The following is a 24,793-nucleotide window of genomic DNA, read 5'->3' on the forward strand; positions in this document are numbered from 1 at the left end:
CTGCAGGAAAATCACTGGAGTTTTAAGAGGCAGACAACAACACCCACACCACGTGTATGCTATCGCTATTTATTGTGGTTTAACCTGTCGAGGACAAAAATGTACAGAGAATTCTGCATCAAGCCTTGTAATCATAGCTTTCCTAGTTTTGTTAAGCCTGGATTGACAGCTTGGTGACGTGATGGTTAGTGCTGTTCCCTCACAGCAAGAAGGGCCTGGGTTCAAATCCACAATCCAGCTGGTTTGCAGTGTGTAAGTAGAGTTAATTGGTGATTCTAAATTACCCATGAATGTAAGTGCAAATAGTTGTTTGCTATGAAATCATCAACCCCCATATTGGTTCATTAAGCAAGACTAGCAGTTATTCCCTTGATTAACAAAGTAGTTGTTCAAACAATAAGATTTCATTGTGTTTTCCTGAAGTTTTTAACTTGTGTAGAATGAATTAAAACAAATTTCACTCTACATACTTAAATCACTTCAAGTCAATGTAAGAATACTACGTTGATCCAACTTAATCTGATTACATTAAACCACCAAATGCCAAATGTGTTGGTTTGACATGGTCAAAAATGGGTTATTGTACTTGGTTAAATCACGTGGAAATAGGTGCCATGATTAAATTGTGTTCATCCAACAACAGATTTTTTTTTCGTGGCGATCTTTATCTTAACATGCATTGAAAATGGAGACATTGCCAAGGCTGTGCTGTCTCCTTCACTCTTGGCCACTGGTGCTCTCATGCCTTTCATGGGCTTCTCCTTTGGATATCTGTTCTCTGGGATCTTCAGACTCAGCCATGCGTAAGTGGTTTTATTCAGTCACTGACAGATATTGTTAGTGGTCATATGAGCCTTTCTGTATCTCTCTCTCTCTCCCTATACATATATAAATATTACACATGTGAATTACTCTATCTGCCCTCAGGGAATGGAGGACCGTTTCTATGGAAACAGGCTGCCAGAATATCATGCTGGGCTCCACCACATTGAAGATTGCTTTCCCCCAGGAAGTGATAGGCGGTCTACATGGTGTTTCAGCTGTTGGAGGGGATGGTTCTCACCGTGCTGTTTAGGTGCTAAAAGAGAAAGTAGAAAGGTAAGCGTGACAGCAGGTTTCAGAGTTTACATGTTGACAAAGGCCTTTTACGTCTATTAACAGCATAATATTGTATTTTCACAAAGGGGTAATAGTTCAAATGTATTGTTCCATGCATCGTTGTGTGTAGCAGGCAGGTTAGGACCCAAATGCAGGACTCTCAGGATAGACTGAACTTAACAGCTTTATTTAACACATAACTAATTACAAGGACCTTAAATGGCAGGAACTCCAGCGTGGTAATAAGGATTTTTAAAAGATGTGCACAAAGCTGCATCTGGTCAGTCGGGAAAACCACCCTGACTGATAAGAGATATTTGTACCTTCATGCAATAAAGAGGATGCACACATATGTTGTATCACAAGAGGGCTGATCAATTTGTTTTACCAACTCACCTACACAAGGCATTTTGTAAAGGGCATAGCAGCCGTGGCAGTTTGTCTTGAAACAGCAATGGTAATCTCCTTATTTTGACTTTTTTCTCAAAATGATCACCAATAATTTTATTCTTAACATGGCCTTAAGACTCCGTCATACAGAGGGGAGAAAAATAAAGACCAATGAAAACTGAAACATCAGGGAGTTTCTTTAATAAGTGACTAAAAGATTGATCAGCTGTCAAAATAGTTAGCTGTATATCTTTTCGATGCATGCGTTTTAAAATTCAGTGACACTTATCTAAGCCATCGGGTGACTTACGAAGCTACAAGCACATTTACAATTTTTCTGTCAGGCAGCACGAACCGTCTCTTTTAAAAACTGAATTTTCCTGCTTTTCCTGCTTGAAAATGTCTGCCGTTAAAATTCTCAAACCACCAATGAGATACTGAGAAAACAGTTTGACGTTTGTTCTTATTTTTCCATTCACACAAACACAAAAAAGAACAAAGAATAACCGTGTGATCATGTTTTGTCTAGGCAGACGAATAACCAGACCTTACCATTTCATGTCTAACCACTAGAAACTTGTGCTAGAGCTTGGTTTGTAATGAACCTGCCTCTCTAACCCACAGCTACTGGGGAGGAGCTGAAAGAGTCTACTGTATAACATCAATCAATGATGTGAATTCTCAGACAAGTAAATCCTAAAGCTGACTATACAAACGGAAAAATGTGCTACAGAAGAGTTATTATAGCATACTGTAATCTGAAACTTGTAAATGTATTAGTAACTTTAGTTATAAAGCACCAATGATGACAATCCAGTTTTAATTAAAATTCTTTTATTAGTTAAGTCTATTGTCTTTCTACACCATACAAACACCCATTATAATTTTCACTGAAAATAAAATCCTCATGTACAAAAATCTACCCCCCAACCAAACTCTCACAGTACCAACAAGGGCCACTGGAATTACATTTAAAACAAAAGTCTGCAATCTGTACACAAAATCCCAAATAAAAACAAGTACAACGCCAAAGAAAACCGCATTCTGTAAGCAAAACCACTGAAAGTAAATGTCGACTTGATCCTTGAGTTTTTGCCTCCTAAAATAAGAAAGCCACTGCAAAAAAAAGTGGGATTCATTAAATTAATTTTTCTGTACAGCTGTTTAACTGATGCTGTGCTTAATTTTACACAATTGTTCTTGATAGAGAGCTGCCAGAGTGAGTTACATTAGAGTTTTAAGCACAAATAGGTAAAGAAAAAAAAAAGTATTATATTCTGATGAAACAAAAGCACATGCAACCATTAGAGGTTATACAGCAGCAGCAGCTGTGGGGTTCAGAAAACATGAGCAATAAGCACAGGAAATATGAGCTCAAATTCTGCCACTGACCAGCAAAAGGTATCACAAAAGGATTTAAGTGGTGACGTATCAAAAGCATCCTAGAGTTGAACAGAAATTCAAATCCCTGTTCAGAGTTTATTATAGTGGAGAGATTCATTTAACTGATGTAGATGCTGGCTCACACGGGCGTTTTGTGAGAAGAAACAAAGGTGGTGCATGTCCGCACCTGAAATTGAGCCACAGGGTGTTAACCGATACGCGTCCGGGCTTTGTTGACTAATGAGGAAGAGGACAAACAGCATCGCTGTCCACAGAAGTTCTGTTCGAGAATGTTCTGGATTCAGAGAACACCTGTAAATATGGGAAAATGAAGCAACAGTGACTTGAAAAGTCCAGACAGGAAAAAGCAAACCTTGCTCCAGGAAAACTCTTTCAAAAGAGAGTTTACAGGAGCTCCAGTGTGCCAAATCCTCCGAGCCGATTCTGATGAAACAAGCCGTGTCTTCTGTTGACTCCTGATAACTTACACCCAGCCTTTAGCGCTGGCTGTCAGTAGAAGGAGAACGAGAGCGAGAGCGGGAGCGTGAACGCGAGCGGGATCGGGAGGCGGAGGCTCTCTGGGCAGGCGCGGGGGAGGGCGGGGTCGCCGATTTGCTCATCTTGGAGGAGCGCTTGGCGGGCTCCTTAGATTTGGAGGTCGGGGAAGAGGCGCCGCCGGCAGGTGAACCGCTACGGGACCGGGAACGGTTGTGGGCTTTGGCAGGGCTGCGGGAGCGTCTTGGGGAGCGTGATGCAGAGCGACCACGGGAACGGGACCGCGAACGAGAGGAACTCTCAGACCGTGAGCGACTTCTCGACCTGAAAGAGGGAAAAAAAAATTACATCAGCATCAACACCAATATTCATAAAAGATTAGATAGATTATTAGCTTTTATTTAAATTAGCATTTTCAGTTTCATGAAAAAAGAAAACTAATCTGTTAATAACATAGTAAGAGTCTATGCAGTGCTCAAAGTAAAACCCAAACTAATTAAATCCGTCTCAAGGGAACCATTTTTACAGATCTATTTTACTGAGAATTGCCTTCATCACACAGCAATCAGAAACTAGTACAGTATTACATTCCACCAGTCTGTACACGGCAGAATTTGAAAACGAGGGTTTAACATTTAGTTCAGGTGCATTGAATGGTTAACCTAATGTCTCCTTAATTATCATCAAAACTCAAACATGTTTGACTTTCAACACATAAGCTGTTGTTCTTCATAAAAGCGCACGCAGTTCCTTGAAAGCAGCGCTAATTTGTTACAACTGAGTGAATTCATTTTGAAGCACACTTTAAAAAGAAAAGAAATAAAAGAAAAACAGGAAAAAAGTGAGTTCATCAGCCAAAAAAGACATCTTTCATAAATTCTGGTGTTATTTGAAGTGAACGGCTTTCCACAAACACACCTCTTCTTGGCAGCTTCGATGAGCTTGATTTTTCTGCCATTAATTTCCTTTCCAGAGAGTTTGTCAAGTGCATTTTTCAGGTCACTGTGAGAAGCAAACTCAACCACCCTGAAAACAAATAAGATACTCTGTTAGTCAGAACCTCGCTTTCCTTTTTTTATTATAAACAGACACCGGGCACCGGTTAATAGTCTCACCCTTCGTTGAGCTTGGGACGATGTGCGTCTGCGAAAGTCACCTCTCCAGCTTGCCTCATGAAATCTTTCAGGTCCTATACATGCAAACTTTGGTCAATTTACGGAGCGCCTCAGAACACAAGCACAGGCTGAGACACAAACAGGACTGAAGAGAGATGGTTAGATTCTCTGAGAGGACTACACAGACTACTGCAGATAAGGAGAATGAGTCCAAGAACCTCACAGTCTGTTCAGCTTGCAAGTGTTTCAACAATATAGAAAATTACAAAAACAAAAGAGGAGGAGGGGGAAAGGAAAAGGGGAAAAAAAACAAAGAAGAGGGTTTCATAATTGCTAATTAAAGTCTAAGCCAATTGTGATTGGCCGATTACTTGCAGCAGCTTTGAGGTCCTTGGACGCACCGCTCGTTAAAACTACAGAGAGATGAACACCATCTGCAAGAACTGCAGAGGCGCAGCCTGGGCAGCATTTGGCACTCAGAGCCCCATTTTCCTTGGGAAGGAGGGCACAGGGCTCCGCGCCGGGATCATCCCTGCCTCGGCACCCCACCTCAGTAAAGAGAGTGAACAGGGTGGAAGAGAGGAAACTACTACCTGAGAGCGAAACCCTTTGGGGTGGGCCGCAGGCTCTCCGAGCCCACCATAACCGGGAAAACAGCAGATTATATCCACGGGCACCTGGCAGGAATTCACACTCTCTCGCTCACGACGTGCGGGAACACCAGAGGGGGGAAGGGAGGGGGGGATATCGATCGAAGCCCCTCAAATTAACGAACCATCGATCAATACGCCACCACCATCGACTCTCGCTCTCTCCTCTGCTTTCTCTCTGCCAACCCTCTGTTTCCTCTCTCTCGCCCTCAACCACACATCAGGCGTTGCGAGCGAGCGAAGGGGGCCGCCAGCGCCTCTAGTGTGGAGCGAGCGCTCACATGACCAGCAGGCATCAACTAGGAGTAGGACAGACTGGCTGACACCACAGGCTCAACCCAGACAGAAGGACCCAGAAGGGGTTAACTCCACCATAAGCGAGCTCTTCCATATGACTGGCAAATAAAGGGGTGAAGAATTGGTTAAAATTTGAAAACAGGAACAAATTAAGTGTTTTGTTGCTGCTTCTGCTGCTCTTTGCATCACTAATGAACTGCATGATCTGCAGATTAATCAGAGCAATCATTCTGAAAAAGAATAACTTGGGCTGACTGATATAAATATATATATGTATTACAAGGTAAAACTGTTCGAAGTGTTTTGATTTCAGTAACATAGTCTGGTTTTAGCAGCAATTCTAAAACTTTAATGTGTATTTTTGGAGTTTGACTGTTGGAGGTGATAACATTTGTGTTTTGTTGCAGCTTTCAAAGGCTTGTCATGTTTTTTTTGCTTTTGTTCTGGTTTTTAAAAGAAGCGTGAGCCAATACTAACCTGCCAGCTGACTCGAGAGGACAAGTTCTCCACAATCAGGCGGTTCTCGGTGCGCATTGGAGGAGGGTTACGACTGGAAATGGAAAGATATAAAAGAATCAACTGAGCAATAACAGTGTAGGGCTGATACAGACCTTACCCAGAGTCTAAGAGCTCTCATTAGCAAACTGTCATTACAAGGCTAACTCATGTTAAAGAGCTTTCCAGATCAGCGAAGACAAGACTTGTGCTGCATGTTAATCGTGGCGCTGAACATTTCCAGCTCGCAGGCCATTAAACTGCTGCAATAATCTGACGACTGACCTTTCACCAAATAACAGAAGCTGTTTACAGAGCATGCTTGCTGAGGTTTTGTGTGCATCCCTTCTTTTTTTTGAATGTAATTAAAGGAAACTTGCATGGCATCTTAAAAAGGGGAGCTGTTACCTCCGGCTGTTCTGGGAGCCGCGGCCGTAGCGATCAGAGAAACGTCCCCCTCCGCCGCCGCCACCGCGTCCGCGGCCACCACGCAGACGCACACGAGCATGCTCAATGGTCACCCTGATGTATCAAGCATTAAAAATATATTTTATTATGGCAACAAATAGGAAACGAGTCCTCTTATTCACAAAGGAAATTCATTACCTTTCATTGCACAGCTCTTTGCCATCAAGCTCATAAACAGCGTCTTCTGCATCTCTGGGGTCGTCAAACTCCTGCGGACCAAGCACACAACACCCTTTACATCCACAGTTCTTAATGTTTATCCTTTTCATCATCAATGTGTCCTTCATAAACATGGCTAGATAGACATTTTAGCTAGAAGACATCACCATGACACCTAGAAAACAAAAAGGGCAACAGGTTCATTTGAACTCAATCCATAATCACTGAAACCTAACCAAGCTGTTTTTGTTACTGAAACGTTTAATGACTAATCAAATAGCTTTTAATACCAAGAATGGTAATGAATAACATTTAAAAAAATACATGACTCTTTTACAAAGTGTAAAAATTCATCACACGTATGACTCAAAATTTGTCTCCGGGCTGAGCGGTAAAGTGATTCAGTCCACCTCCAACCCTTCCAAATGTCACAATGTGGACTTTTCTGTGGTTCTAGAGAGGGAAATATTAATGTTGCATAAGTGGACACAAATCAGAGCAAATGAGACCAAATTGTGTTCAAGGACATGAAAATAGGGGAAACTGTATTAGATTAGAGGTTGTGGCTAATGCCAGGATTTTTCAGTAGGTATTACTTTGTCTAATCAAATCTATGAATTTTCCTTCCATATCTGCGGATTTCTTTAACGAAAGTGTTTATTATTTCAATAAAAGAGACCCCACTGATAGATGTAGATTTTGTGATAGATATAGCCATGTTCGGTTTATTCTAATGTGGATTTTAACTTGTAATGAAATAACCTACAACATTTTAGAAATCTGATTAAAACCCCTTAAAATTCATCTTAAATTCATGCACGTGTTGTCAAATCTTAGTTAAAATTTGGTTAAAGTAATAACCCTACTACAAGAATGACACCTCCTGGTGGTTCTAGCGATAAATGTCCATCTTTACATGACTAGAGTGTGCCCGTCTTCTGATGGCTGCTTGCAACAGGATGACGCTGCATCTCAAAAAGCTCAAACCATCTAAAACAGCTCTTTTAATATGACAACGAGACCACGACTGTACTCAAATGTCAAAGTCAGCAGACCTCAATCCAATACAGGCCCTTTGGGATGTTCTCATCAGCATCATCATCACCACCACCCAACAAATCTACAGCAACTGTGTGATGCTGTCAACGTCGATACGGAGCAAAATCTCTGAGAAATCTGTTAGCCCGGGCCATTTACTAAGTAGAATAAACTGTTAAAATCATAACGTCATTACAATGTTGGTGATTTTTCATTGGGGGAAGGCCAAATCCTCTTTAGGGGGTGCCATAACATTTTTAATGCAGGAAAACTCTTTCCAGATGCAATTCTCGACACTCGGCAGCCATCTTGTAACGCTCCCAGGTCCTTATTTGGGTAGGTATTTAGATGCATTATGCAAAATACCTTTATTTCAATTTTCACCTTGAAATATATACAAAAACCGCTTAAAGTCGAGCATTGTTCCACCTCGAAATTTAGGATTTTTTATTATGGAATTTCCGATTTAAAAAAATACACGTATTTTGAATTGCTTTCTTTATGACTCTGGTATGCAGAAAACGCTCCAAGCATATAAACGAGTCTCGATTTGGCCCTGATTTGCTGGTGGGTGTGTCACCACACAAGAGGTAGGCCGTGAAAATGAAACCATGATGATTCCCTGCGGCAGCCTGCTTCAAAAAAACCACATCAGGTCTGTAAAATACAGTATGGAGTCTAAATTTAACTGCAGAGCTGTGCATGGCGCCCAGAGTACATTTAAATACCTTTCAGCCATCCTGACCTACTTTCGCTCGGTGACTCACCACAAAGCCGAATCCTCTCTTCAGGTCGATATCTCGGATGCGGCCGTATCCTTTGAAAAACCTCTCCACATCCTTCTCTCTGGCCGAGGGGCTCAGCCGGCCGATGAAAATACGACATCCGCTCATGATTTTGGTCACGTTTAATTAGCTACAAGCAGAACACTGGCGTTAGTTTTTAAGGATTTAGCTAACACAGCTTCAGAGGAATACAAATGACCTACTTATGTGACTCAGCCTGTGGCCCGCTTTCGCAACGATAGCCTGTCAACCTTCGGTCCAAGATAACTAAATACCCAGATAATATCAAGTAATGACACCCGTCTGTAATGTAGATATAATGAATTCCAGTCGATGTACACGTACCTTTAAGAGGACTGCAGCAGCAGTTGTTTTTAATGACTGACAACAGTGATCCTCAACTCCAGAATAAAACAAAATGGAACCTCAGCTGTCTCCGGGAGTTTGGGAGGAGGGAGGGGGGTACATCCCACGTGACCAGTGACGCAGCCTGACACTGCAGAACTCGAAAAAAGCCGAAGTGCTGGGAGAACGTCTACGGAGATGACGTCACAAATCCGACTCATGTAGTTTTGGAGTCTGACCAATAGGTGTCACTCGGCAACTATATAGAAAACATTTAAAACCAATTTTCTCATTTTGAGCATTATGTCTACGGTTTAATTAGGCTGTTTGGCATAACACTAGTAGAGCAGCAGGACAAAGGATCATAACAATAAAGCGCAAGTTGGAATAATTTTTACAGAAATCAAGCAGAAAACAAAACAAAAAAACAGGTAATAAAAAAGCAATGCCACACCTTTAAAGGAGGATAGGCTTCTCAGGTTTCAATCAACCACAGCAGACACCACATATGGATCAAAAGAAACCACGATAACCTTTAACCGTGAGTACACGTATTTCCATCTCCCATCAGTTTAACGTTTAAATTTTATTTCTACCGATTTGGAGGAGATGCAATACCACCCAAAACTGAGCTGCTAGGGTAATGCAAAAATATATATGATCAATATGGATAGATCAGAATTATTTAATACTGAATGATTCCTTTAGCTTTAATTATAATTCAGCTGAAAAGCTAAAAGAAGCAGTCCTGCCACAGCCTGTGAATTAAATTTGGACTTTTATGGACAGGCAAAAGTGAAGTAAAAAGATGCTTAAACCTAAACAAGAATTCCATCTTGATTATCTTGTTTTAATAATTGCAGGAAGCTAGACTTGTATTTAAATCAAAATCTGATTCACTGCACAGCCCTGTTAGGCTTAAAAAATATCAGATGGTTCTAGGAAGTCTGCTTGTGCATTCATTCAGACTGGAGCTGGCCATCCATGTGCAAAACGAGATTCAGGTCTTCCATTTTCCAGTCCAAAGGAAAATGAATCATGTTCCGAGTAACACAAGCAGATACACATTGCACTGGAAATGTCTTGACATGACAATGTGATCAATATTTTCCTGGAAGTGCATAAATTCGGCAACACAGAGGAGTTCCAGCACGATGTGGTAATGAATAAGAGACAGGTTACTTTACACATTCAAAAGAAAGCTTTAATTAGAAAGTTATATACACAATGTAAAATTAAATTAAACTTTATACAAATATTAAATTACTATCTTCACACCCACTGCCATGTACAGAGGAAAAACCAAAGCTGAAAGCATTGAAACAAACAAAAATCCAGATGTTTTTCAAACTGGGAAGCAACACTGTACAACAGTGCTTCTGAATGCAAATGAATTCAATTTTTGCCCCTTTACCATGATTTTTTTAATGCCTTTTAATAAGAGAGAAAGCCAAGGGCAAATAAAACATAGGTGCTTAAAGGATCACCATCATCATCATCATCATCACAGTAGCTGGAAAAGCTAGGGGAGGACAGAGAAGGATGGACATTCATTTAGTCGTGTCCACAACAAAAGTAAACTCATTGATACATATACAGACAGTTTTATGCATAGAATAGAAAAGAACAGAGTAAGGCCATTGGGAAAACAGAACATGTTGCAGTACTGTGGCGCAACCAATGCAGAGGCTTAAGATTATACATCAAAAAAAAGAAAAAAAGAAAGAAAATTTACAAGTCTAAGGCAACATCTGTTTGCATTAATAATGTAGCCATTGACGTGACAAACGAATGTCAAAATAAAACTGAGAATAGAAATTCGGACAGGTTGCTGTGTTGTTGTATTTTTTCCCAGGCAGTTAAGCTTATAAAAGTAGCTCTGAGGATCCATCCGAGTCATGCTGTTGTCAGGGTGACCAGCTCAACCCTCTAAGCTTTTCAAGTGGCAACGAAAACAGAGGATGACTTCTCACAGAATAACAAGATTCTCTCTTAAGCTTGCACTTGGCATTCGAGGGGTGAGTGAGTACATGTGACAGGGTGCTGTATATATTTATATTTATAACAAAACTCTTATTTACTTCACTGCAACCAGTTGCAGTTTGTGTCAATAATGCACAAAAGTGGAGAGTCCTTAGTTCAGTGTGAAGATGGGCATGAGCCAGTTCCTCTGAGGAGGCCCGTGTTTTACAGCCATTCAGCAGAACATAATAACTATTCTAGCTTGAGAGCGAATGAATAATACACACATTGTGTTGTGGACTCGACGCCCGAAGTGAAGCTGGTTTGTTCATGTGACTTATTCAATGCTGGGAGGGATGTTTTCCTATGGTGACTGACGGGGACATTGTGAAGCCAGCCTTGGATCAGAAGGGAGGCAAATCAGGAAATGGCTGTATCAAGGCCTAACCAATAAGAGGACATGTCCTCTGTGGCCTCGCTGGCACATAAACATGCACGCACACGCGCACACACATGCACTCAAAATCAAGCAACTTAAAGCAAACCGAGCCACACGCCAATAAATACGATGGGAAGAAATTAAATTTCACTCATGTGCCCAATCACCTTGTTTAACAACAACAACAACAATAACAGCTCACTCTTAAGCTCAGATAAAATGTTGCATTTTGTTTTTCTTTCCCTGTACAGCTAAGATGTGTAGCGAAGTTGTGGATCGAAAACACCAATTAATCCCACTCATGCGACAGAAGGAGCAGCTTCCAGATGCCGGGTGCAGCGAGCAACAGAACAAAAAAAAAGAAAAAAAAAAGAAGCAGATCTTTTTATAGTTGTGATTTGGTGAAGTGGTTGTCGCTCCTACTTATCCACACGTTAGACGCCAACCGGATGCACAGATAAGCAGACAGTCAGAGAGGAGGCTTCATGCTTCATTCAGAATAGGCCGCCGTGCCGTGACAGCAAACAACTGAAAACCACATGCAGCATTCACAAGGAACTCAGGCATCACTCACAACTTTTCAAGTATGGTGGGAAGACTGAGTGCCGACAGCATCAGGAGCGAAAATCACACCTTTTTTCTTTTCTTCTTCTTGTTCTTTTTTTTTTGTATCCGCGGTTGTGTCAGATGCAGCTGGCGTGTCTCGATTGTTGTAGCCTTCTCTGAAGAAGCCTCTTTTAGCAATGTTAATATAGAGAAATACATCTGGGTAGAGGCAAGTGTATGGTAATACATAGCCTATAGTACACAACCTTGACTCAGGTATGTTTTTTACTCATATACACAGGATCTACAGGATTTAAATTGAACTTGCACCACTCTGCTTGTCTGGCTCGTCTTTAGTCTGATCCAGCAGGTGGGTCCTGTGGTGCTCCATAATTGCTTACAGTGCAGTACGGGTATTGGTTGTCAGCTTTGCTCTGCATGTCTAGCAATGGCAGAAGAGGCTGCGATAGGGAAAGGGCACAGTTCTAGTCTTTTCTCTGCTGGCTGCAGTGGGGCAGGTGGGACAAGTTCAGGGAAGAAGGTTGACAGCCACAGTCAGTTCTGGCCAGCAGCGTGAGAAAGGGAAAGAGGGGCTCTGCTGCTGATGCTGATAGCAGGCCAGCAGGCTTCATGCTTCCTTCAACAGGGGAATATCTGCAGGAGAAGAAAAGAGTCATATGAGAAATGACCAATACCTTAAGGGTCATTCTTAGTGCAGTCCTCAACCCATCACACGTAAAATACATGACATCAAAGTTTATATTGAGTTTTATTCATTTGTCATTTTTGGTTTTGTCTACTCTTGTCCTTGATATGAACTTGTTCTTTCAAAAATAAAATCTATGTACGTTCTCAGGTGTCACACTGGCTACTTTTTAATGCTATCCTCTATAAAAAACAAACAAAAAAAAAGGAAACAATTTTCAGTTATTTAAATTTACAAACTTAATCCAATGCAGAGAGGTTGAGTTTTTAATCTAAAGTGCTCCTCTGTCTTTATTCAGAATCTTAGCTGCAACTCCGTCTATGGAATATACAGGAACACAGTTAGACCATTGCAGCTACAACTTAAAAATCAGAGAAAAATGAGAAGACTGCTTCGTCTTACCATCACAGAAATCATCTGTTGAGGTGACAGAAAGCAGGCTGTGCTGGTCGCTGCTCTCAGAGTCTCTACGGAGAGGTAGGGGGCCTGCGCATGCACCCCCAGGGTGCTCTGTAATCCATGATGATGAAGAGGAGGAGGAAGAGGGAGCCTGGTGAACCAACACCGTCTCTGCATGACGGCGGGAGGAGAAGGATGAAGAGGAGGAGGTGGATGGGAGACAGAAGTCTAAGGCTCTGTGGTGGCGGGTTCTCCTGGAGCTTTGACCTCCTGTGGCTCCCTGAGGAAGCCCCTCAGAGAGCACAATAGGAACTCGAGACTCTGGAGGGGCTGGAGGCGGCGGTGAAGAAGGAGGAGGAGGACCGGAAGCGCCACACGGTCCACTGCTTCCATATACTGCCTCTTCATAGGAGGGCAGGGTCACCTGGACACCCTCCACCATGATGGAGCTGGCTTGGCCCGACACGCCCTGCTCCCTCCTGATAAACAGACATGAAGAAAGAATGAAAAGTGTGAACCAGGTGGATCACTAAACCAAGTCCATGTTCAAGCTGAAAGTCATGCATCTTGTATGCTGCAGTAGATCCTCTAAAGCGATTACTGATTAGTGTTAACTGTGCAATTTCTTTACAGCAGGCTACACTAAACCCTTGAGACCACTAAACAATCAGGAATAGTGTCAATGATCATTAGATCAAACCCTGCTGTCCTTTTTATCACAGAGCTACGCAGTTACGCAGATGGCATTAACTCATAACATGGGCTATGTTTCATTACTAAGAAATTCAAGAAATGCTAACCTGCGCAACTAGTCAAACATAAACTTTTTATGACTCGAGCCAACCAAAACTTCTGAATGCTGGGTGTGTCACAGAAAGATTGTGTTAATTTATGACACAGAGGTTAAGCTTTTGAAAGTTTCCATGTAAGAGAAAAAGACTGATATGATATATTTATATATTTTCAACAAACAAAACACAAACAGAGCCACACGAAGGCTGAAAAGTCTTTACCAGGCTGTAAAATGTGACTAAATCTAAAGGCTGATGTCATTTCAAGTAATCACACTTTATTGACCTATTTTATTGATGTTTTCTGAGGAAGAGGAGCAACTTCCCTGAAACCAGCTTTACAATGAAGTCCATTAAGAACAGATGAGCGACTATATTTTGCAACAAGGATATAAACACAATTTATTCATTTGTCTTAGAAAATACCCTCTAAAATGTTACATAAGATCCTGAAATTTATGAAACCGCAACTAAAAATGCCTTCAGCCAACTGAGAAACTACACAATTGCATAGAAGTGGAGTATTTATTATCAGCAACATTTCCAACTAATTTTTTATGGTGAAGTATTTGCTAGTGTGAGACTGCAGTAAAGTTTATGTGTCTTACCTGTTGTGATGAATAGACTTGAGCTTTGGTTGTACAAGAACAAACAGCACCACTAAAAGCAGGACCAATGCCACAGATCCGGCTGTAATTATCACAATAGACAGAGCAGGTGTAACCAGTGGAGAACTCGGCTCCTTCTCTGAAAGGACAAAATAAGACGTAGAGGAGGTGAGAATGTGATCTGCTGATTTTAACATATCTGCAACTGGTTATGCATGCTAATGAACAGAGATAACAGCTAACAGAGATTAGCCGAGATGGCAGACCTTCTGTGAGTCGGCAGCTAATCTGCATGGGACGGTCCCACTCGCCATTCCGACAGGTGAGGAACTTGTACTCTCCCTTCAGAGCGTAACCCTCGTCACAGAAGTACTCGATGACGGTGCCTTCGATCAGAGGGCTGCAGTGAGTCGGGTGACAACGGTAGCCCCCGTTTTCTGGCTCGGTAGGGGGTGAACATACTGGAGAGAGAGACAGGCAATAGAGATTTTATGTTTGTTGTTGAAAATGTGTTCACTGGTTCTCGGAATTAAGCTCAATTTTCCAAAGAGGTCTGACACTTCAGATTTGGTACAGCCATGAACACGTGATCAATGTTAGAAGCCATAAAAGTTGCCTTATAGGGAAGAAATTAAGAGTAAATAAACTATAAAATACAAATATGTATGACAGCAATACAAATGTCCATACACATCCTCCCAGACTACCCCTGCCTACATAAGCGCATACGCAATATTAAAAAATAATTTGCATGTTTTATCAGCATAAAGAAAAGTGGCTTTCTTATGTGCAAAATCAGCTAAAATGTGGATTTTGACCACAAAATGGACAGTACGCTACTTGAAGTCGCATTAAAAACACTAAATTGCATTGCTTATCTGCTTTATCACAGGTATATTTGCATTTTTGAGGCTTATTTACCATTGGTTTTGATGCAGCGTAGCAGTTGTTGTTGGGACCAGGTTCCAGAAGTGGTACACACGATGGATCTGGATCCAGACTCGGCGATGTATCCAGACTCGCAGCCATACATTAACACGGTGCCGGGTGGGAAAGAGCCCCGGTTGGATTCAGTCTGGTTCAGCAGGTATCCGTGCTGCACACCAGGTGGGTGCTGACAACCTGAAGATACAGAAACAAGTGAAAAAAAGAATTTTTAGTGGGCTGCTTAAAGTTGTCAGTGGAGAACCTTTTCTGAGCAGGACGTAAACAGGATCTGAGAACTCTTCCCCTCACTTACTTAAGGAACTACCAGCTGCAGGCCAGCATCCAATTTGGGATCTTGATCCATATAAAGCGATTATAAATTATGTAACTAAATGAAGCTGAGACTCCTTCTGGAAATGATGTACATCTTAATTATCAATTCATGTAGAAATTTCCAATTTATAGGGCTTACAAGGAAACAGGAAGCATTTGACTGAGAAGTTGCTGGGTTATCTAAAGAATAATTTACCATTATTGTGCCAAATTTATGAATTAAACAGTTTGTGTTCTGTCCGACTCCATCAAAGTTTAACAGGGAACCATTTTCCGGTGACTAAAATTTTAGTGGTAGATTAATGCTGCTGGAATATAGTGCCGTCCTTTCATTACTCTGACATAAACTGCATCTTGGTCTCCCCTGCAGGCGACTGCCACAGGGTCAAACAACTTTTCAGAGGGAGCCTCTGTCAAATTGACAGGTTGAGCTTATAATTAAAGCTCTGTGGTATTGTTACTTGAAACTAGGCTGCTTTTTACAACAGCAAGAGAGAAGCACTGTATCAACATGACAAGTTAGGTGGAGACAGCCATGCTGTGCATCTTAGAGAATACCTCAAGAGCCTACAGTGGATTAAAATGTCACAAGGAGCTTCATACAGATCTAATTTCTCTTGATTATTTGCTGTTCATTAAACCGTTTTCAGCCCACGCTAACATTGGTTCTATCTGTCTGGCGGAGAGACAGAGTCTTTAGCGAGGCTCATTTACTCCGTGCTAATGACAGACTTGAAGCTCTAAGCCAGCCAATAAACACAAGATGAGTCAGAAGACCTAAAGTTAATCGAGCTTTGATCCACCTTCCTGTGCTCCATATATCACACATACATACTGCAGTGACACGGCAACTGCTCTTTGCGTCTGTGCTAATGTTTAATCACAGTGTTAGAGTGAATTTGTGCTGCACTCCCACTGCCATGTTAATACACACAGGCAACAGGAGCTGTTACTGGCGAGAGCAGAGCCTGTAAATCCAGCCGATCTGACATCAACATTGCAACACCTGTGTAAATTGAGACAGCAGGAGACTGACTTTGCTTTCGGGAAGACTGACTGAAAAAAGTTATGTGGAAATCATACACAGACATTTTTATTACCACCCATGTGACCCATTTGGGAGGAGGTCGGGCTTGGCTTCAGTGGAAGCCAAGTATTTTTCCAATAAACACTTAAACCCCTTTGGGCAATAATATATAAATTAATTTTGTCATAATAAGTGAAGGATTTTTTTTAGTCTTTTAATCCGTACATCATATCTGTCTGATTTATTGATTTGAATTATACACTGTGTTGTGGCTTTTCTTACTAACAAGTAGGGATGCACCGATACCGATACTGGTATCGGGTATCGGGGCCGATACTGTAAAATGTGTGCGTACTCGTACTCGTAAAAGTTAACCGATACCATGAACCGATACTAATGTAGCCCGGATGGGAATTTGGGAGTGGATACTCATAATTCCCATGGACTTAAACGCCACGGTAACATAAGGTGTTCACAGTTGATGTTATGTGATGTAACTCTACCCTGAATGTAATTTGCCCTGTAATATGTCGCAAGGTAAATACAGGTAATTAGAGCAATCAAACTGTTATGTTAATCATAAAAGTATTATTTTATGGTATGTAACTCTGAAGGAGTTAAAATATTATTCAGAGTTCTCATTTTCTGGAGGCCCGTGAAGGTAGCATAAAAACGGACCTGTGTATCTGTTGCAATGGAGGAGGAGAAGAGAACGGCATGGAGAGATGAACGAGGTTAGCTGAACCAAAGTGAGAGACCCGGCTAGTTTTACTGAGGTTAACCAGCACAAAAGAGTGTGTGACTAGAAAGCTGACCGTGTGAGAGCTTCACAACAGAGTGTGGGTGAAGTGACTTTTTGTTTCAATGGTCGCACCACCGTGCTGTGTTTCCAGCTACGACCGCCGAGGCTAAAGGCTAGCCCGGACTGCTTGGCTTCGCCAAGGAGGCAGCCACTATGAACTGTCGGAGAGCTGGACAGTGACTCGCTAACGTGCTGTAGCAGAGACAGCATCGGGTCCGCAAGGAGTGGATTTATTGTGGGACTGGTGAACGGCGATCTACCGAACAACGGAACTGTAAGTCAGACTTTTGTGCTCTTACTGGGGAGAAGAGGATTTTTCTCCATCGTCCGGCGTGAGCAGCAAACAGGCCTGCAACAAGTGTGAATGTGAGTGTGTGGAGCCCATGTGTGAATATTGTGTGTTTAGTGGATTTATATAACGTGTTTTGGAGTGTATATTAGTGAGTCACTTACCAAAAGGTGATAACATAAGTTGGGTTGTTTAATATAATTTGAAAGGGAATTATTTCATTTATACAGTGTATTTCATTTGGTTAAGGAATTGGAATATCATTTGAGTTTAAAAAAGGGATGTGTTGTACAGTATTTGTCTCTGCCCTTACGTTCAGTAAACGTTTCGTTTGGGTTAAAGAGTTGTCTGGGGTCGTTTCTTTACTACTGGTTAAGTTTAACTTGTGTGTGGTAGAAGTATCGGTTTTTGTACTCGGTATCGGCAAGTACTCAGATCCAAGTATCGGTATCGGATCGGTTTCAAAAAAATTGGTATCGTTGCATCCCTACTAACAAGTAAAATTAAACACTCAACACAAAAACATTAATAATGCCATCAGCGCTAATGACCATATGGCTCATTATTTAATCCCTGGTCTGAGTATTTATAAAATCATATTAGCCATGGTCTAATGCAGTGCTTTATCACTTGCTTGACATAAACAAACACACCAACACCGCAAACAGGCACTTTGTCTTTCCTCTTGTGTGTGTGTGTGTGTGTGTGTGTGTGTGTGTGTGTGTGTATAGAGATTGAAAGAGAGACTATTTCCACAGCAGTGCCTCGAACATCCTCTAATCTCCGGAGAGAAATGCCGCTCTAAGCTGGCAGCACAAGATTAAATGCAAACACTCTAAATGTGCGAGTGCCTACTCATACACACAACAAACATGCGCGCGCACACACACACACACAAACAAAGTCAACACCCAGAAACAAGGCACACCCTGGGCTCGTGGGTGTGTGTGTTTGGGTGTTTTGAGCAGAACAAAACATGCAGTTACCATAACATTATTGTAGGTATATTCTAAAATTATAAATACAGTTTTAGATATAAAATTGAAGATAATGAGGTCGACATTAAACCCTCTTTACTTCCAAATCATCTAATTTTATCAGCAGAAGCTAGAAATTATTTTTCATTATGGCTTAATCTCAAGATAACCATTGTTATTATCTTGAATAACTAACTATTTAGAACATAGCACCCTGAAAAATGCTGATTAAAGTTTCCCAAAAGGACAGATGATATCACCAGATTAGCAGCTGCATCCTGTCAAGTGTCCAAAACCAAAGTCAAAGATGATGTAAGACAAAGAAACACACAAATGTTTCACATTTGGTTTTACTGAAACGTCTCATTTGGTTTTAATATAATTGCTCCTACATTCATTTCCTCGATTGCTTATTTTTTTAATCAAATGCTAATTAAGCTCTAGTTAGCTTCTATAGTACACAGATTTAATACAGAACACACATCTCAAAATTTAATCAGATGATCCATCCTGAATCTCAAGTTCAAATCCATGACTACAGCAGCTACCTAAATTAAAATCTACAATCCCATAAACACAAACATGTTGGCTTTGATAGGCAGGATCTGTAAAGAGATATTTAAAGAGCTGACTTAATGTACTGAAAGAGATTACCACTAATAACCAGACCTTTAAAATGAGCTGGAGTTTACTTACAAGAAATACCAAGCTTTGTGTGTTAAAGTAGTATCAAGTGTTCACACACAGTCACGCTTTCTCCTACACATACAAACACTGTCTGTACTTATTTCAGGATGCCATTTGACACCATGACTCGGTCCCTGAACTGCTTGTGGGCGATTAAAGGCCCTCTGAGTAAAGGATGGTAGTAACGGAGGTGGTAAGGTGATGAATTAATGACCCTAAGCTGGAAGGCAGCAGGGAACAAAAAAAGGGCCTGAGGGGGCATTTTAGGGCAAAAGCCTTTAGCCACTGTTTTGATCTTTTGTGGTGCACTGCAAGGCAGTCAATAGCAGTGCAGAAGACAGATGAGTGGTAATTGCATTCATCCTTTTGTTCTTTTGAATGTTTTCTTATCTGCAGGACTGCTTCAGATACAAATGCATGAGCATATTAATGTAAGTTGAGTTAATGCTATTCTTAGACAAAGACAGATTTAAAAAAAGATGCATAATGCCAATACCTTAAATCTATTAAAATAAAGGCTTCCTCCATTCTCTCTCTTTATTCTATAGTAATGAGTTCAGACAGCATACTGTATTTAAATGTGCTGCTTGATAAAAAATAATGAGCTGAGAAACAAAGAGGAGACCAGAGAATGAGTTTAATCTGGCTTTATCTCAAATCTTCTCATCATGTATAACACTTGTGAGTGCAGAATGAGAGGCTAGCTCTTCTTTTAACTTTAAGCAAATACACTTTTGTTTATGTTGTTGGTAAGTCAACAAGGCTCCTGCGTGATCATGGTGTTAGCTGGCAGAGCAGTAAGAAACTGTTCCAATGACAGGCTTACATTGTTCAGGTCACACAGTTTACTGAAGTCAGGCCAGTCTGAATGAACCCCGTAGGCAATGAAATGCGTGTCAATGTGGGAACTTCTGCTCCATTAAGAAGCCCAGCAAACTAAGTGCTTTCAGTCAAGGCAGGAAAAACCTGAACTGCATATGAGCTCTGTGAGAGTTCCATTATTGGAGTTTTTCATTTGCATCTGCTACACCAAGACTAGAATTCACAAAGAAAATCAGTGACAAGCCTTTGCTTGTCATGACAGAAACAGCCCAGAATATTTTTACAAACTGCAGAGGAGCACAGTGTGGTTCGCTATACTATTGTAAGGATGATTTAACAGCATCAGATACTTCTATTATCTACCCATATTGAACAACACAAGTAAGAATTTGTGGAAAAGACTGTAAATGTATCTTTTTTTTCAATATGTCAGCTTGGGTCTACGGAAGGTTCTCGTATAAAGCTTAAAGACAAAACTATTAAAACGGTGCTATGAAATTACTTAGCTGTTCAAGTGATAATAAAAGTAATTCTGTGTTGCATTATAGTGCTACCATGGACTCAGGTATGGGTAAAATACACACACACGCACACACACACTTTTTCCCTTACTGCATCCTTTGGGAATAGAGAAACTCAAACGGATGACAGCTTAAAAAGTGAAAATGATGAAAAAGATCTGGAAAATAAAGAAACGTCAAAAGAAAGTGGAGCAGTGAAGAAATTTGACTTAAACCCATACCCTCATGGGACTGTACTTGTCAAAACTAGTTTGAGCCTACCTGAGGGTCAAATATATAATTATATTCAACTGCAAAAAGAGCACAGATGGGGAAAAGAAGTACTTCTGAAAATTACCAAAGAAGACAGAGGTGACGTCTAGAAGCGGTAAAGAAAATAACCGCGAAGCAGTAAAATCGAAAAATACTGACAGGAATATGCACTCATCATTAGATAAACAGAACGGGAGGAGAAGGGAGGAAGGGCGAGAGAAGGAAGAGCGCAGAAATACGTCATTACCGTGGAACATGATGGCTCTGAGCAATCACAATCCACAACAAGACATGTTGAGGCAGGTAAGCATGTGAGGGAGAGGCTCTGCACAAGAGCAATGGGGAGACGAGTCTTCAGTTCATACCACACTGTGCTCGGACAAGCAAAAATTGATAGAGGCCGTTAAAGGAAAGAATAAACACTCGTTTGGTGCCCAGAGATGGTGCAGTGGTAAAGATAATGTATAACCTTGCTGTTTCCCCCTTTTCCATCAGCCTCTCAGCCTAAATTGAATACTAGCTTTGAAAGCAGACACTGGGAAAAATGATTAAAGCACTAAGCAATGCCAGAGTGGATTTCAGCACACCACGTTTTGTGCTTATGAAGAAGGGAATGAGTCACAGTTAAACACAAGCTGTTCTCTCGCTGGTCTGATGTTAAGAGTTTGCTCAAGAGAGCAGGTTTTTGAGAAATGTCGAAAAACAACAATGACTAAAGGAGAGTCACAAGTGCCTTGTGAAAGAAAGTGGAAGGAACAAGTGTAAAAAGCACACTTACAGAATTTCAAAAAATACAGAAAATACATTTGTGTTTAAGGATGTGGCCAACAGATTATCCCGTATTTGCTTTCATTATCCACTGAAGACCCCAGCAGTATTATGCTCCAACATTTGCCATATTGAGTTAAATAAAATGGACATATGAAAAGGTTAAAATATTAGAATAAATCTGAGAACGCAGCTGTAAGCTGACGAAAGAGCCTAGTTGCTAAAAGGTTGGGGGAACACTTCGTATTGTGGGAGGACTGGGCCCACACAGGGCACCCATGAGGCTGATTGCTAATCCCAACATTCAGCGCCTTAAGGCTATGCTCTAGGAGACTAAGACCACGGGGGGCGTTAATATCGCCTGCCTTGCTCTAAAGTGTCGGACTGGCTGTGAATATCTCCCTTTTCCCATCTGTTACTGACGGCAGTCAGTCTGCTAAGAGCTGGAGGGGGTGGGGAATGGATTGAGGAAAACAGAAGTGGGGAAAAGGGTTTGAGCCCTCTTTGCCCCAGCAAATTAAATTTCTAATTATGCTCCATTACAAGCTGGGTGTGCTCTAAAGCAAATCAGATACTGATGACTTCTGTAGCCAACTGTCTGGTTGTTCTATGCAACAATGGGCCATAAAAGAGGGTGTGTTTTCCAGTGTGCATGTTTAAGTGTGTCAGGGAGCGAGGGAATTTGTGTGCACGGATATATGCTACAGGGAGGGGGGGGCCGTGCATTGGATTAAGCTCAAAACCGAGGGGATGATGATGCTCTCTTTAGCTGTGTAAATATGTTTTTGTTCATTTTTTGGCCTCCCTCCAAGTCCTCTGTTGTTGTTGTTTTTGACGACGTTGCTGTCATTTTTGGGACGGGTGTTTTTTTGTTTTTCGCCACGTTCCCCTGTCTCTCCCGCTAATCCGTGGGATTTTTAGCCAAGCTGTTGTTATTAGAGTACAGTACAGTACACCAGAGCCCGTGTTGAGGGTAGCATTGGAAAGAATTAGTGGTCTCGCCAACTCATTTCTACCATTGGTAAAATCTGGTATGATTCATTTTAAATATCCAAAAAGAATAAAAATTTGACAGTGTGGTCACTGTGAAAGGTCTAACAAAACTAAAAATATTACTAAAATGATTACTGATAGAAAACTGGTCAGTAAATGTTTTGACTTTACCAAATGTGGTATGTGTAAAAGTTTTTTCCTGGTTTAAAATGGACCTCATAAACATGACTGGTCTGCACATAATTACATCAATTAGTCTAGGGTGCCTTACGCAACAGAAGTCTGTGTATTTTCCTGTCATTTTTGGCCATTTGCTAATCAAATGCATTCTATGCTTTAGTAAATTAAACTCCACTTAAAAAGGTCAAAACTTTTTCAGCATCTTGGTTATTTTCATCTGGTGGGAGGATAATACGTCTTTAGTGGTTGCCACGTGTTGGGAAAAACCCTAGTATTGTGAAGTCCTCACAGTGAAAGCATTTCATAATTTCGTCATGTAGACACGAAACTAGAAGTTATAAGATGAGTCATTGCTTCTGCATAATGTGACAAAGCATCCTATGTGTAATAGTTATTCTTTCACACACACACTCAAGCAAAGCAGAGAGAAATCTCACACAGTATACAGTGACACAATGAGTACGCCGACCTAGGTGGGTGATATGTAACATCCGATGCTTGTTATGTGAGTGACAGATAATAGCAGTGTCCTGTTGTACCAAAAACCCTGATACACTGAAACACACAGTCCTACTCAAATCATACTCCACTTAGAATATGTAAAAGCTGGGCTTAAAGAGAAACAAAGAGCACAAAAAATGAAAAAGAAAAAGTTAGTGGAAATGAAACTTGAAACAAAAGAAAAAACATATTAAAAAAAACAGTGAACTTCTATTACTGTAGCATAGGAATAAATTCCAAACACAGCTGAAATCTCAAAGCATGAAACACATTTTTTTAAAAGTGCTGCTGATCAATGTCTTGAGCTTTAACTGGAAGATGGAAGGACTTAACAAAGAAAGGAAGGAGGTGGAGGATGAAGAAAAGCGAGGTGTTGTTAGGGAGTTGATGTCGCCTTTATACAATAGCCTGAGTACTCACAAATACAAGCAGTCTACTCACTATGCAAGCGGAGGTTGCAGGTATATCACAAGGTGTCTTGCACATACATTTTATCCCTGTGCTGAGAGCTGTCCAAGCTAACATTTGTCCAGTACTAGATCAGAGTTTTCCTCGCCTCAAAGGCTTTGATTGTGATTATAGTAACAAGCGTTGCTATTGTTAGCTTGAGAAAACTGTGGATTGCAGCGCTGTCTATATGCTTCCCTTTGAAGAGACTCCAGCTCCACTATAATCGACGACAGCATCATCTTCACTACTTCTGTTATCAACCGTATTGTTGATAAAAACAAACGCTACTTTGGCTCAATCTCAATACACACATGCGCACGTCTATTTTTAGCTGGTGGCCAATCCTAACTTGGATAAGGGGTTAAGGAAGTGGATGGATGTGTAAATATCAATCAGTATCAGAATTTTTACTCCCTATGTATAAACACAGCTTCCCCTGACCCCATCCCCTGATCCAGCATCAGTCAGGCTATACTTGTTTTTCTCCAAGGCCAACCACTATTGGTTATCTACACTGCTGCTAAAGCCAACGTTGTCATTTGTAGGGTAAACAGGAAACTTGCCAGAAAACATGAGTCAAACAGCTGCCAGCCTCCAAAGGAGCATTTTGCAGAAAACTTAGCCATCCAGTCGCCACGTCTCTTCCTGCAGCTGCACCCCAGAGCAACAAACCCATGCTGCATCGCCTCTAAGCAGGTAGAGGCATCCTCCCCCTCCACACCCATTACCCCCCTGCTGCTGCAATGCATTTAGCAAGCCACGTGTGCTGCCAATACACCCCATTGTTCCTGCTCACTGAGGGATGGGGCACAGTGACAGATTTAAGCAGCGTGCCTCTGAATAGGGCAACAGACAACTTTGCATCTAAAGGGTTAAATATGCATGAGAGGCCAAGGCGACTAAGGGTAAGGGCAAGGGGGAGTACCCCTATTGTGTGACCTCAACATACAGACACACACTCACTCTCAGCCTCCATGTAACAGATGGGAGGATGTTAGAGGAGGCGAACAGTGAGCTCCCCCTTCGCTCTGCTGTTACCCTCATTGCTGAGGACAGCTGGGAGGCAGACATTCCTTCTTCTCAGCTTTCAGAGGA

The 24,793-nt window shown here is 41.3% G+C and overlaps 2 protein-coding genes and 1 long non-coding RNA gene across 4 annotated transcripts in view; 1 reads left to right on the forward strand and 2 right to left on the reverse strand.

Moving 5' to 3' along the window:
• Positions 1-54: 54 nt before the first annotated feature.
• LOC120433174 lies at positions 55-2,744 on the forward strand. The gene is made up of 2 exons (XR_005608384.1): positions 55-803; positions 928-2,744. It is a non-coding gene; the product is annotated as an uncharacterized LOC120433174 (long non-coding RNA).
• srsf5b (serine and arginine rich splicing factor 5b) lies at positions 2,306-8,846 on the reverse strand. 2 transcript variants are annotated; one of them, XM_039599012.1, is made up of 9 exons: positions 8,719-8,815; positions 8,577-8,640; positions 8,356-8,503; positions 6,530-6,600; positions 6,332-6,445; positions 5,906-5,978; positions 4,482-4,555; positions 4,285-4,392; positions 2,306-3,690 (listed from the first exon to the last, which is right to left on the reverse strand). In XM_039599012.1, the coding sequence occupies exons 3-9, from the start codon at positions 8,479-8,481 to the stop codon at positions 3,369-3,371; spliced, it is 888 nt and encodes a 295-aa protein (XP_039454946.1). In that variant the 5' UTR covers positions 8,482-8,503; positions 8,577-8,640; positions 8,719-8,815; the 3' UTR covers positions 2,306-3,368. The 2 variants fall into 2 exon arrangements, with proteins under 2 accessions (XP_039454946.1, XP_031601971.1); XM_031746111.2 differs by lacking the exon at positions 8,577-8,640 and having other exon boundaries at positions 8,719-8,846.
• A 1,050-nt stretch (positions 8,847-9,896) lies between these two features.
• The window catches only part of susd6 (sushi domain containing 6), a 32,542-nt gene continuing 17,645 nt past the window's right edge, over positions 9,897-24,793 (reverse strand). Inside the window, exons 3-7 of the mRNA XM_031746115.2 lie at positions 15,091-15,291; positions 14,436-14,630; positions 14,170-14,308; positions 12,774-13,249; positions 9,897-12,319 (exon numbers count right to left, since the gene is read on the reverse strand). Of these exons, the coding sequence (XP_031601975.1) occupies positions 12,294-12,319; positions 12,774-13,249; positions 14,170-14,308; positions 14,436-14,630; positions 15,091-15,291 (1,037 nt within the window). The 3' untranslated portion in view covers positions 9,897-12,293. The remainder of the gene's footprint in view (positions 12,320-12,773; positions 13,250-14,169; positions 14,309-14,435; positions 14,631-15,090; positions 15,292-24,793) is intronic.

Source organism: Oreochromis aureus, linkage group 15, assembly GCF_013358895.1.
Source record: "Oreochromis aureus strain Israel breed Guangdong linkage group 15, ZZ_aureus, whole genome shotgun sequence".
Taxonomy (NCBI): domain Eukaryota; kingdom Metazoa; phylum Chordata; class Actinopteri; order Cichliformes; family Cichlidae; genus Oreochromis; species Oreochromis aureus.